This window comes from Doryrhamphus excisus, chromosome 17 (assembly GCF_030265055.1).
Source record: "Doryrhamphus excisus isolate RoL2022-K1 chromosome 17, RoL_Dexc_1.0, whole genome shotgun sequence".
NCBI classification, from domain to species: domain Eukaryota; kingdom Metazoa; phylum Chordata; class Actinopteri; order Syngnathiformes; family Syngnathidae; genus Doryrhamphus; species Doryrhamphus excisus.
In genome coordinates, this window is record NC_080482.1 from 12,604,383 (window position 1) to 12,619,659 (window position 15,277).

The 15,277-nt window shown below is 42.0% G+C and overlaps 1 protein-coding gene across 1 annotated transcript; it reads left to right on the forward strand.

Moving 5' to 3' along the window:
* The first annotated feature begins 12,048 nt into the window (after positions 1–12,048).
* gbp (glycogen synthase kinase binding protein) lies at positions 12,049–14,109 on the forward strand. Its single transcript, XM_058053229.1, has one exon. It carries the CDS (start codon positions 12,189–12,191, stop codon positions 12,678–12,680), a length of 492 nt encoding a protein of 163 aa, XP_057909212.1. The 5' UTR covers positions 12,049–12,188; the 3' UTR covers positions 12,681–14,109.
* Positions 14,110–15,277: the final 1,168 nt, after the last annotated feature.

Genomic DNA, 15,277 nt, shown 5'->3' on the forward strand with positions numbered 1-15,277 from the left:
TTTTACCTGATGTCATCCTTGACGGAAGGAAGTGAGGTGGAGCGTGGCCAATTTGTTCCTTTGGAAACAGAAATTGAAAGAAAGCTCATCAGAACATCTTATCAGCTCAAATGACCTTACAAATCTGCTTTATTGGTGCTATAAAAGATCTCACCTGAGAAAAGCACCAATGTTTCAATGTTTATAAACTTTCATTTTGAGTATGTGTGCAGCACTACATTGTTATGTAATTTTGAATAAAAAATAATATTACTGTAAATGCAGCCTGCATTGGGACATCACATAGGATGATTAACACTGCACTGTAAAAAAAACATGTTTGCTATTCAAAAAGAAAATTGGCCTCAATTTGCAATTTGTTAAAAAAACAAAAAACAATAATAAATAATCACTGCAAAAAATGTATTAGCCTTAGGGCTGTCAAAAATGACATGATAATGATGGTAACTAATTTATTTCATTGATTAAGTTACATTGTTTTGCATAAGTAACCCTGTGCGTGCGTGGGTTTTCTCCGGGTACTCCAGTTTCCTCCCACATTCCAAAAACATGCTAGGTTAATTGGTGACTCCAAATTGTCCATAGGTATGAATGTGAATGAATCACCTACAAAATCCTTCTGTTCACCTACAAGTCTATCCATAACCTTGCCCCCCCTTACCTCTCTGACCTCATCCACATTCTCAAGCCATCCCGTTCCCTCAGATCTTCCGCGTCCCTCCATCTCACTGTACCCTCTGCACGTCTTAGCACTATGGGGGGAGCTTTCAGCCGCTCTGCTCCCCAACTCTGGAACTCATTGCCACCAGACCTCCGTAACTCTGCCACCCTTCCCATCTTCAAATCCACACTCAAAACTCATCTGTTCAAACTTGCCTATTCCCTTTAACTGCTTCACATGGTCCCCCTCCCCCTATTTATTGTATGTTCTTTTTTATTGTATGTTGTCTTTTATCTTGTATTTTATATTGGTGTTTTTTATCTTCTGTACAGCGACCTTGGGTGTCCTGAAAGGCGCTTTTAAATAAAATGTATTATTATTATTATTATTAATGTTTGTCTATATGTGCCCTGTGATTGGCTGGCGGACCAGTCCAGGGTGTACCCCGCCTCTCGGCCAAAGACAGCTGGAATAGGCTCCAGCATACCCTTGACATGACATGTGCATGTATAAATAAAGAGTAAGACAAAGAAAAACATGAATTGGATATTCCTATCACTCACGTCATAACTCTTAAGGAGTTTGAGTTACGTTTGAGTTTGGGAACAACAGCAACTCAGCCACAAAGTGGTAGGCCATGTCAACTGATGGAGAGCGGATGCTGAGGCGCATAGTGCAAAGAGGTCACCGATTTCCTGCACTGTCAATTGTTACAGAGCCCCAAACTTCATGTGTCCTTCTGATTAGCTGATTAATACATTACGTAGAGAGCTTCAAGGAATGGGGTTCCAAACCTTTGGTTTTAGTACTAAATATCTGCAGAGATACCTGCCTACAGTGCGACCATGCGACCATAGTCCGGAGCCCTGGTCTTATTCAGCTGTATTATTCAATTCATTCAATTCTGTATGTCTCGGTAGGAAACACAATTCCACGATCTGTGTAGTTACACATCACTTCAATTGTACTTTTCAGTGAAGACAGACTATTTGAATTATTTTCATTGAAATGATTAGAAACGGTTCTCATTATGATACAATACAATAATAATAACTAAACTGCAGAGTTATCTTTATGCAGGTGTAATCTATGGTCTAAATCGGGGGTCAGTCAGTTCATAAAGTGAAGATGTAAAAGCGCAGCACACACACACACACACACACACACACACACACACACACGTGGTGTAATTCAGTGTTACATAATTTGGTGTTCCAAGTGGTGTGTACACTCGATCAGTAACATGAGGCGATGGGGGTCACGGTGCCCCAGCAGGTTTGGATGGTCTGTCTTAGTATGTCTTCTGGTGTTGGTGAACATACAAAAGACACTCTGTCCCACTTTGGGACATTATGTAACTACATGTAGGGGGTGCTCATTGCATTCCACGAGTAATGTCGTCGCCAGAGAGCACATCTGCACAACAAAAGTTGTCATGCATACTACGGCACGTGAACAGTGAAGGCAATGTGGAGACTTTGCAGCTTCCACTCTTTGAGTGTCTCTGTGGGAATTTTTGCCCACTGGTGACATCAGATGTCAGTGTTGCTGGCACAAACACCTCTAAGCAAGTCTTCGTGGACCTTGCTTTGTGCACCTGGAACAGAAAAGGTCGTCCCTAAACTGTTCCCACAAAGAACAACATTTTCCAAAATACCCTGCTAAAATGAAGAATTCAAAATGAGGGATCAAATTCAACCCCTCATGTGTCCATGTGGTTTCTGTTTACCTTCCTGTAACAGCGCCCTCTACCAGTTGTAGTAGTTACAACAGGAACCAAAAGGGGAAAGGAGGTTTTACTTGGCATGTTGCCATGGAGTGATATATTGCATTGGATATTATATAACGTCATGTGCTTTTGAGTATGTGATGTTAGAGAAGAGAACACTGAGTCAGCTCCTTGTGTTGATGATTAACTCTTTCACTGCTTGGTGGACTCCAGTGGCAGACTTGAATATTATTGTAAAGTCTGAGCAGTGTCCACAAAGTAATATATGACTGATTAACTATATTTTGACTGGGGTGAGGACATGTTCCGCCAGTCATTTTATTCAAAATACAGTAATCCCTTTTTTTCCAAAAATATGTTATATATGAATATACTAAATATTAAAAAATATAAAAATATAAATATAAAATACATAAATATTTTATGTAATAAATAAGTGGGCTGCATGGTGGATGAGCGGTTAGTGTGCAGGCCACACAGCTAGGTGACCCGGGTTTGATTCCCTCTTGGGCATCTCTGTGTGGAGTTTGTTCTCCCTGTGCATGCGTGGGTTTTCTCCGGGTACTCCGGTTTCCTCCCACATTCCAAAAACATGCTAGGTTAATTGGTGACTCCAAATTGTCCATATAGGTATGAATGTGAGTGTGAATGGTTGTTTGTCTTTATGTGCCCTGTGATTGGCGACCAGTCCTCTCGCCCGAAGACAGCTGGGATAGGCTCCAGCATGCCCACGACCCCTGTGAGGATAAGTGGTACATAAAATGTATGAATGAATGGATGTTTTTATTATATTGGGTAATATGAGTGTACAGGTGACTATAGGGGTGTTATTTCATGTCTAGAAGGCTCTCATAATGTTAAAGGAAATTGTTTAATTTTGCCCATTATCCACAATCCTTATGTGAGACGTGAACATACCTGTCTTTCTCTTGTCTGTGCGTTCTAAAGCTATACAAACAGATACAAGATGCAGCTAATTCACACCTTTTCCGCTTACATCATGTTGCCATACATTGGTCATTTTAACCACTACGGATAAATCTGGGCATAATGATTGTAACAATGTTAATTACTGATAATAACAATGTTGCTGTAGCTGGGTTAATATGCAGGCGAAATTATGAAAATGGAGCATTGTCGTTGTTTTGGAGTTTTTTTCAGAAGGTTTATATAGGCAGAATGGCATTACATGCATTCTTAGCTGCCTCTTTTTAGTTGTTTTTATATCTTTACAACGCACAGTAAAGAGAGACATGTATTCATATCTCATATAAGGATTCCATAAAAATGCAGTTTTCCTTTAAAATTGTATTTAGAAAGTCATAAACAGGTTTTCTACACCAAATCATTCCATTTATAAATAAGGAATGGATGATGGTCAGATTTGGAACCAATTAATCGCAATATATTTTACAATATTTGTGCCGTTTTGACTCATTATCTAACTAATAGATTGTAGCTTATACATATTGTACAACACTGGTGTCCAAAGTCCGGACCAGGGGCTATTAGCGGCACACAAGTTGCTTTTTAGTGGTACTTTTTCTGACAAAATGAAGCATGTGTGTTAATTTCACATTAAAACAATTACAAACGTTGTCACCTGTACCGCAAAGCTAATATGTGGACTGTTTTTTCTTTCATGATTTAACTGTTTTGAATATTTATGCATTGTTTGTATTTGTATTTAAATCAACAAAAATTGATCATGACACCTGTGTAGAAGGTTGCTTGTTGCAAATAAAGTAGGCAGTATGTCGCATGGAGCTTGTCTGTGTATATCATCAGTTGCATGGCCTTCAGACATTTTCAGCACCATGTGTATCTTGCTTATTAACAACATATTTTTCCCTGGAATATGCTGAGATTAGCCGAGATCACGTTTCCGAGCCTGTTTACAAATGTGCGGCCTCCCCTGCTACACACAGCAACAAATAAATCCTTTCATAGTACTGGCGGCCATGTGCGACTTCCTCACATTCCTGCACATGGAGAGAGGGCGAGAGAGGGAGGGAGAAGTGTGAGGCAATATAAAGATGGCCTCTCTCTCTTGCTGAATAAAGGAAACAAACTCGGTGAACTGGAGCGTCTGGCACTCCGCCAACTGCTATCAAAGTTTACCCCTCCTGTTTTCTTTTCTGCCCACGCTCCATTCAGTCCACGCTGCTGCCAGACGGCAGGATCACGACAAAGACAAACTTTGAACCATTTAAAGGATATTGTTCTGTTAATCGCATACCGGATGCTTTAAATATTTACTCCCAACTCACAGCGGTTTGGAATGTCAGTCCTGCAGCACCAAAGACATTTTGTTCTACACACATGCCTACATTACCCATAGTGCATTAGCAATGACGCTGCATTCCATCACGCTCATGAAAGACATTGTGATCGAAGCCTGTCATTATAACATTGCATCAGTCAGGTATCAATCCTGTGTCATGTCAACAGTAAACATGTCAACTTCTCCCAGCCATCCAAGTGCAGTCTGGTGACAATAAATGTTTTTTTCCGGTTGTCATGAGGCAAAAGTGATAACAAAATAGCTCGGGAACAACATATTTAGGTCACATTCGACAAAAATATATGAAAACACGGGAGCAGCAAAGTTTGTGAAAACCAATACTTGTGTCATTCTCAAAACGTCAAATTGTTGAATTGCTGCACCCCCACTGGCGTGTGCACAAAACCACGGCGTCACCATGTTTTTCTCATCCTGTTTCTATCCAAGTTGTAAATACTGTCACCTCTCACACTGCAGCCAGCGCTTTGTATTTCAACACCAAAGCAACCTCTCGTAGTATTTTAATGCTCCAAATGTATAAATAAATGAGTCCGAGTGTGGCCAGTTGAGAAGCTGTCCTTGAGTCCTGTTTGGGAGCATGACTTATAACCTGCCAGGACTGCCCACATGTTCCTAATTTATCGTTGTCAGCTCGTAGGAAAAACGTGACTGGACAAATCACGTGAACAGAAGCATTAGTATAAAGGGGGTGTCGCGGTACATGTAATCAACGACGGACAGGAAATGCCTTGCGATATATACTCACGAGTCTACTCGGCAAACAAATACAGCGCAGTGCAGCCACTGGGCTAGCGGGTGTCACAGATTGTGACAGTTTCCTGCTTTGGAACAGACATTATAATCTATGATATAATAGTGCACATTTAATTTTTATTTTACTATTTTATTTGTACTGTACCTAAAATGAATTGAACCATGACCTAAAACACGAAGTATGGACTGAACTGTGACTAAGGCGTACAGTTAGGGTAGATGTAAATGTTGTAGATCATATTTGACAAACAAGCATAAGCATATAAACAATACCAAATCTGTAAGGTATTATCCCATATTCCATGTTTTTTTGGGGCTGTGATATCAACCACTGTGTGCTCCATGTATCAGAACCAATATCATGGTGACTTACTCGATGGACAGCTGTTGGACGTTTGCTATACCACTGCAGGGCTTGGTAGCGCAAATCATTTTTTTTGTTGGTTGTGAAGCAGTTTTCTGGAGCGGTGTCCTCTTTGTTATGTACTGCTATGTACTACCTTTCCATCGATGGTCGCTTACACAAAATAAACACAGATAGAACACTGATGAATTGTTACTTACTGCTCGCTCTTCTGACTCTTTGATATGACCACATAACATTGAAAAGGCATTGACTAGTCCAGCTGCATACTGGCCCATGTTCACACAACAGTCCAGTGTGAAATGCCATTGACAAATTAAAATACATTTATTTTACTAGGAGGGAATCAGGAACTCCAACCACTTGTGCCTGATGGTGGCGTCTTCAGGAATTGTAAACAAATGTGGCTTTGCTAACAAATAAACAGAGGATCAGAGCCTGGGGGAGGGCAGAGAGCTTATCCGGCTTACAGACACGCCCATATAAGGAGGTCCGCCCCTCTGTGACATCACAAAGGGACAGTTTCACCACTGAAATCGAGCATTTGAGCCATCCCAAATTTATTCAAGGGCTCCCTTCCAAATGCACAAACCTCATTATCTGAAATTTTGGCATTGTTTGACACAAGAGTATAACATTCTAACTACATTTATAGGTCAGAAAAGTGGAAAAAGCATAATAGGTCCTCTTTAACGGTGCAGTTTTCCTTTAAATTATATACAGAATATATTGTATAGAACTTGGCCTGCCTGTGAGTCAAAAGGTTTGTGCACTCCTGTATTAGGGTGTGACAACCATGTTTTAAAACAGCATGAACAAGCTCTCTGTGAGGGAATCATTGATGGTTTTTCTTGCAAACTAAACATAACAAAGGCCACAACGGCCACCCCTTCTGAGAAGCACCGCAGCCGTTGACTGTCACACACAGGAAGCCACCAAAGAAGAAGGAAGCACGTGACCCCATTCTGAGCAAGCGGCCTCCACTTCCTCCAGCATTGAAAGATTGTGGACTAGAGGGGAGGAGGCGCTTTAAAACATGACTCATGATGTTTTTGCTAATAGGAGGGTGCGATAGTAACAAACAGGCTTTTCTTCTTGTTGACTTCCGGTAAATTCCTCTGCTTTGAGGTCACGTCTCAATGGATCCTAATCATTGTTTGCATACTTTGCGTGGATTTGAACACACATCCTGTTCCATTCTATTGTTTTCTTCCTGGCACAGTCAACAAAGCCTAAATAGCTCAGCAGTAAATAAACATTATAGGTTGGGTGGCAATAAAAAACACTCCAGCTGCATTGCCATGTTTCTTGCAACAGACTCCCTGATCTACGTATGAGCAAGCAAAGATCAGTTTTTGTGCGCTCCTTTCTAGGACCTTTTCCTCCCGACTTGCCAAGCGCTCACAAGTCTCAACTCGGCACCCTCGCTGTTGAGAAAGAGTCAAATGTACGTCGTCAGCCTGAGTGGAGCCAAACACTTATCAAATGTTGCTTCCCTTGCACAACACCTTAACCTGGAAGTTGCCAGATGAAAAGATGACTCATAACAAGTTTATTTATGTGACTGCCAACACTAACCGTGTCCCACCCTAACTGATCTTAATATGTGCTGTAATCCTGCAAACAGATGGAGAAACAAACATAGCGGACAAAAACATGGTCAATTTAGGGATTTAGCTTTGCGCCCTCTGGTCGGCTTAATCTTCTATTTGAGTGTTTTTATTACATTGTTGTTGTAAATTCTGCTTAGGTAGGTTTACACAAAAACAAACAAGCCTGTTTTTCTTTCAGTTTTGGAAGACCCAAAGGGGCCCTATTATGCTTTTTCCACTTTTCTGACCTATAAATGTAGTTAGAATGTTGTATTCTCGGGTTTAACGATGTCAAAGTTTCAGACGAAGAGGTTTGCGCATTTGGAAATAAGCCCTGAAGGAAGTTTATGAAGATTCAAAACGCTTGGTTTCAGAAGGCATGGTAAAACTACCTGTCTATGATGTCACAGACGAGCGGACTTCCTTATATGGGCGTGGCTGTAGGCCGGATAAGCTCTCTGCCCTCACCCAAGCTCTGCTTCCCTGTTTACGTAGCCAGCAATGGCTCGGAAAAAGTGTTTCTTTGGATGTAAGGGAAAGCCGCATTTGTTTACAATTCCTAAAGACGCCACCATCAGGCACAAGTGGTTGGAGTTCCTGATTCCCTACCAGCAAAATAAATGCATTTTAATCTGTCAATGGCATTTCACACTGAACTGTTTTGTGAACATGGGCCAGTATGCAGCTGGACTAGCCGACAAACTTGCTGTCCCACAGAACACATGACGTTTGCGTGCCGTGGGTGGAATATATAAAAACAGACCGTTCTCGCGAAAAGCACGAAATGCAAAGAAATACAGCTGAATAGGTGCAGATTCTGGAAGAATTAGAATGCTTTCTGTGCTGGTTATTGTGTGTAGCTGCTCTATAGGAGTCAAAAACATAATACAAAGGGCCGAATAATTAGCATAATAGGTCCTCTTTAACAGGAAACACAGTGTTTGTGTTCCCATGTTAGCCTCCAGAAGTGTTTAACAAGACCAGAAAAAGTTGCTACACTAGTCACTATTTGTTTTTTGAAAAATAGAATTTAGAGGGGTCTGAACACCTGCTAACTATAAGAACAAAGTCGCTAATATGGCAACACTGATCCCTCCCACTAAGTCTTCTTCTCTGGCAGACCAGGTGCATACAAATTGTGTTAAGAAGCAGACACACTACATTCACAGACAGTTCCATCATAATGTGTTAATGAACATGGGTGGACACGTAGTGCCAAATTTACTGTATGTGTCACAGTCCAAGACATTGACACACATCAGCTTTGACTTCGGAAAAGTTCATTTTTGCCTTTTTTTTGGATACGTTACACTCCAAACTACTGTTTGTGTTTGGTCCATATTGATTTGGTCTGTTGAGGGCAGAGGTTGGCAACCTTTAGCATGAAAAAAAGTTGTTTGGGCATATTACCACCAAATTAAAACCCACTTAGAAGCACAAAACCTATTTAACCAATAAATTCAAAATAACGCTACATATAGTTTCCTTAGGCGTATTGTTTCATTCCAGTTTTGTCTTCCTGGCAGAGTGATGAGCCACACCCTTTCCCACCTGGCAATTTGTCATGTTTGTTAAGCCTTTCCCTAAACATTCTGCACCAATTTTGGATTCACATTAAAGGTGTAGTAATACATCGATTAGTTGCAGTTCCAGTACCACTCTCCGTGTCACTTTAGTTTCCACTATACATTAGTGACAAACGAAGCTAAATAGTTGACCAGCCTCATGTATCATGGTTTCTCACCAAGTTGACTCACCAGAAAACACTACCCCAGAACTTCGGCAAATGTTCGTATATTTTGAAATACACCTGCGTCCGGGCCACCAGTTGAATAGCCCCGACTGTTCAAACAGAGCTACCAAAACGAGTCACATGACAAGAGGTGGACAATATTGTACGTTAAATGGAAAATGTACGCAAACCAAGGCAAAACTTTGGAGGACATTTTCAACCTAACCTTAACTGAAAAACACACTCACCGGGGCGTGCGCTAACTGAGGTTCGACTGTATTTATTCTCAAATACAGGGGCAGCCTCCCCACAACCAAGAATGGCTTCACTCCTTTGTGATGCAAAACGGCAGTCGCTAAGATACAGTGGAGTGAGGCTGAATAAAAAGAGGAGTCGCTTGGACGGAAACACCCTCATTAGTATTCCATTCAGTTGTAGTAAGGGTCATGGACACACCTGAAACTAAAAGTGGCTGGGTCGTGTTTGTTATTTGTTAGAGGCTGGCTTTTTCAGTCTTACAGGAAAGGATGATAGGACAGCATGGTAGGGGGGGATAGGTGGTGTCCAAGACCTTTTTCAACCTTGTTAAAGACAGATGCCACCCATTCAGAAACTGAAAGTAACTGACCAGTTGTTTTCCGTATAATGCACATACCCCTGCAAGTCAGAGAATCACTCGTTAGCACTCATGTAGCTTGTTTACGGAAAGTTTAAGTGGTGGTTTGATGTTCATTCATTCATTCATTCATTTTCTACCACTTTTTCCTCACGAGGGTCACGGGGGTGCTGGAGCCTATCCCAGCTGTCTTCGGGCGAGAGGCGGGGTACACCCTGGACTGGTCGCCAGCCAATCACAGGGCACATATAGACAAACAACCATTCACACTCACATTCATACCTATGGACAATTTGGAGTCGCCAATTAACCTAGCATGTTTTTGGAATGTGGGAGGAAACCGGAGTACCCGGAGAAAACCCACGCATGCACGGGGAGAACATGCAAACTCCACACAGAGATGGCCGAGGGTGGAATTGATGTTTGTTGTGCTAATTTGGTAGAGTTTATTATCTTAGCTCCTTGGGCCTCTGTGAAAGGTGATCTTTAAGGAACAAAAGACATTTTTTATGGCACTGAACTTTTTATGGCTTTTTGATAGGAATGGGATGTGTGTTTTAACACTACCACCATATGAGTCAGCCTCAGGTAAACATTACAGAATTATCATTAAGTTCATTTTGAAAGTAACAACTACCTAAATCAAATGAGGTTTTCTTAGGTGAAAAGGTTGGAAAGTTTTACGAATGCGTTGAAAGCCAGTCATAGTCAAGTGTTTACAAAAACGTGATCACACATGTTTGAGTAATGTTGCTGGCACTGACTTTTGTCTTGCTGTGGCATTTTACTAACACTCCTAACTCTCCTTCTATGCCCTCCCCCACGCTTTCTAGACTCATGCTGCTGCAGGAAGCCCAAGACTGCCCCCTGATTGGGCCGCAGCACCACGTGCTGGCTGTGATAGTAGCTCCTTATATGGTGATGAGGACGCTCATTGACTGGAGCATCAGGTTTAGCCTGGCTGTTTCTCAGAAGGCAGAAATGAACGCCATGTACTCCCTCAGCAACACACCCTCCCTCCTCTCCTATTGTCACTGATGCATTCACTGTGCCACACGCTGACTACACACTCAGCTACTGCATTTAGTAATACCTGACACTTTATGCTGACTATTTTTAGCAGTCCAGTGAATTGCCTCATACTGTACCAGCTGCTTGAGTATTACAGAGTCTGACTTCCTTGGTTAACATTGCCTCATATTCTTGTTATATTCACACATAGTAGCTTTCAGCATACTTTACTATGCATTTCATATAGGTTGGTGGGACTTGTACAGTATGCGTTTAAAATTAGGACGCAACAGACCCATTTCTGGTCTATTTCTTAACATATATACACGTACATGTATTTATACAGTAGGTATACACTTCTCACAGCCACTACACACACTGGATGTACTATATACTGTGTATACATTTGTGCAAAGTTACGAGTGTTGTGTTCTTATGCCTATAAAGGTGAATATTGTACATCACAGTACTGTATATATGTGAAAATGTGCACATTTACCTTTATGCTTGCTCATTACCTTTTATTATAGCACAATATTTTATGCAATATTTACAATATTTAGTATTGATAATACACAATGTACATTTCATTGCACTTGCCAAACACTTTACTTAAAAATACGTTCTATTTAATTCAGCTTCATAAATGTGGCTGCTGGAGCAAAGTTTTTTCCTGCAAAGGATCAATAAATTAAGGCAAATGACCAAGGCAAAAACTCAGAAAAAACAAAACCACACAAACACCAGGAAAAATGCTGCAATCGCATAAATGCTACAACAACAACTCAAAAACAAATTTGATTTTTTTTTCATACAATGTATCTGTACATGTAAAGGTATTTCCATTGGCATGCATCACAGTTACAACCCTTTTGGAGTGTTTGGCTCCAATTAAGTTATTTCTTGAATATGTTCCTCCTCATATGCGTGATGCAAAACGGCAAAATGAGAATATTCAGGGGGCGGTTTTGTCCCCTGTAACTGAAAATGCGCTTTGTTTGGTTTCCCTTGAAAGACAGTTACTAGTTATGTAACGTCCATTTGGCAAGACGAGTCCAACATCCGGGGAGTGTTTAGGGTCAAAGCGCTAGTAAATGAAACCCTTACATAACCTTGGCTGTATTACATTAGTTTGAAAATGGTTTTGTTTGACTGATTCCAGAGGATGTCGCAGCTACTAGTCGCTACGACAGCTTTACTTGGTGGCTGGCAGTGTTTTGTTTTGTGAAACACCCCTCCTCCTCTGAGGCGACTTGGTACAGTCCAACCAACACGTCAGCCATTGTTTACAAATGAAGTGAGGCTGTTGGTCTGCGGAGCGGCGTGGGAGAGCAAGGAGTGGTGCGGCGTGGCGCCTCTCATCGAGCTTTGACAACAAAAACACGTTCATCCACACACTCTCACCCGCCAACACCGACCGTCACCATGCCTTGTCGAAAGGAGAACTATATCTTCCTGGAGCAGTCGGTTACCGTCGGCTCCAAAGAGGTGGACGCGCTGGTGACGAAGATCGGCGAGGCGCTGCAGCTCCACAACAATAGCAGCAGCCACCAGAAGACCATGGCGGTGTCCTGTTTGCATGGACTCACCGGCGGCGGCAGCGGGGTCAACCCGGCGTCAATCATCGGTGGTGGTTCAGGGGCACCGACTCAGAAACGCCAAGGCTGCTGTATGAGGCTCCGGAACCGTGGAAGCAGCCGGGCGAGCCCGTATAACATCCCCGGATCGAGCGACCAGGAATGGGACCAAATCAAACCGTGGAGCAAAAAGAGAATGCACGCCGAGGAGGACGACCCGCACCGTCTGCTCCAGGAGCTCATCTTATCGGGGAACCTGATCAAAGAGGCCGTGAGGAGGCTTCAGTTCTCGACCACAGACTGTGACTTCCCCAAGGCGGCGGACAACGTGCCCTGCTGATCCGGCTACACACACACGGACCCGGGCCGGTTTTTTTCGTTTTCCCTTCCTCCTGGGGAAGTAAGATTCTCCACACATGGCGCTATGAGACGACGAGTTAAACTCACAAGACTGGTAGCTGTGTTTTCTAATTTCACCCTTTTTGTCTGGACTGTTCACTGTGTTGCGTCAGCGGTTGGTTAGCCTCGCTCACTAGCCTGCTAGCCGCCCGGCTAACGTTGTTTATGTTTGAAAATCTCCCGGAACTCAGACGTCACTGGTGGGGGGGTCGCAGGGTCTCCAATAAGCCGGGATAAGATCACTTTCATCAATACCCCCCCCCATCTTTCATCTAATAACATCATCTGAGAAATGATATTTAACATCCAGGCTGTTTTGTGTGTGATTGTAAGAAGATGGGGTCTCTGCTCGATCAATTTCTTTCTCGGACGTACAAGAACATCAACCTAAACATGTTTTTATTCCCCACTTCACGCCATTAATCCGTCTGTGTTGTATTTGGTGGGGAGGGAAAGGGGCTACGGTACAAACGAGTTCCCACATGACGGTTGAGGGTGGTGTCGTGTTGGCCATTTTGTTTACACTCTAAAGCTGGCAGTAGAAGGCAGGAAGGAAGTGTTCCATCCTCCTTTCATTTACATGCTAGTTTCTTCTCCTTTAACTTCCATGGGAGCAGCTATTCTCACCAGTTAAACCTCAACTAGACACATGTTTGTCAAACTCTTTTCTTACCTGACAGTAAGTGTGATCTGTCTGTTTGAACACAAGTGTTGTCCTTGTTGATGCAGGGTTTCATTGTGGGCGCATTCGGGCTCTAAATAACCCCAATATATTTTTCCTAATGAATTGGTGGGTAGCTATTTTTGAAATCGTAAAAAAAACAAGTAGACACTTGAGTGTCGTCGTCGTTTTTAAAAGAAGAAGAAAATTTGCAGTGAATGAAAAATGTCTGACAAAATGGAAAGATGTCTTTCTGTACCCAGAAATATAAATGAGTCCATTGCAGATTTGGGCCATCAGGGGTCTCTTAAATTGACCTGATGTCCCGGATGTGGCCCGTCGGCCTTGAGTTTGATAACTGTGCTCTAAATGAAGAGCCTCCACTTTCGAAGTGAAGTTGGGGGGGGCATGGAAAAGTAGGAGGAAGCACAGCCATTTCCCACAGGGCTTACTAACTGTGGCTGATGTTTGTTTGTAATGCTTGTAAAGGGGGGAGGGTTTGCCTGTCACATGAAATTTTTGTGGTGCTCTTCACCTTTTTGGAATTCCAATTGGGGGTTCTGCTGTTTTTGTTTCATTTTTTTTGTATTTGTGCGCCGTGTAAAAGAAAAATGCACGACTGCTTCGTAACGAAGTATCTGATAATGTTCCTGAGTATTCAGGCCCTTTTTTTTGGTTGTCTTAATAAACACTGTTTTGTTTTTCCAAACTTGTGTGTGGTCTTCTTAGACAGCACCTTTCTCTTGTTTTGTCTTAAATCTTGTAGAAAAGTGTGTCAATCCCCTCCACTGCTCCTGGTCTTTCTACCAGAGGTGTGTGGTATACGTGGTGTTGAGAGCCACATGTTCATTATCAGCCTGGAAATACTCCCCTCCCCCCTGGAGGAGCTCAGCAGGCAGGACAACAGTTGGAGGAAAACATGTTTTGCTTCTCAGTCAAAGGTCCTCCATGTTGTTTACAGCAGCTCCCTCTGCTGTTACTACTCTGTCACTGAATGGGTTGTCTCAGCAAGTTACCATGAACTCTGACCTCCAGGTTGTGGGACACAAAAGCCTACCAGCCACAACATTAGGCACACACATGGGGTGTCCAAACATACAAAAAAAATTAAAGGCTTCAGTGCCACTTTTCTATACATGAACAACTCTAAAATGTAAGTCAATATACAGTTTTCTAAGATATTTGTATCATTTAATATATCCCATTGTTTTCATAGTATGCCAATGGCCAATAAATAAGCTGTGGGATGAAAATGGCCCCAGGCTGCACTTTGGACACCACTTGTGTCAGAAATCTGGTACTACCTCAATCATATTTATTTATTTAACAACCCAATACAATACACTCATATGTGACTTTACTCATCTGTACACACCAGTCATTATTTGCACTATGACCCATTGATCATTGCACTAAAATTCATATATCTGCTCCTGCATATGCTACTGTACAATACTATGTGTATATTTTGGATATCTTGTATATATCTTGTATATATCTTGTTAAATGGTCTTTTTTCTCTACTTTATATACTTTTTTTGTTTTTTAAACTTGACTACTGCACTGAAAGGAGAAGCTCTCCAATTTTGATGTACATCTTGTATAATGACAATAAATGCCATTCCATTCCAGGCCATTCCATTCCAAATTCTGCCATTTCACACATAATGGTTGATGCTAATGCATACTCAACAACAAAAAATGTTAATGCTATTTCAGCAGATGAGAACTGGGATAATTTTTCTTTGAGTATCCCGGATGACAGTGCTTCTTACCTTACCTCTGAGAGCCCAGCAGCCTTACAGAAAAAAAATAATTTTGGCCACTTGTACCCACGATCTTGATCTTTGGAGCACTACCTCAAAGCTCATGGTAGG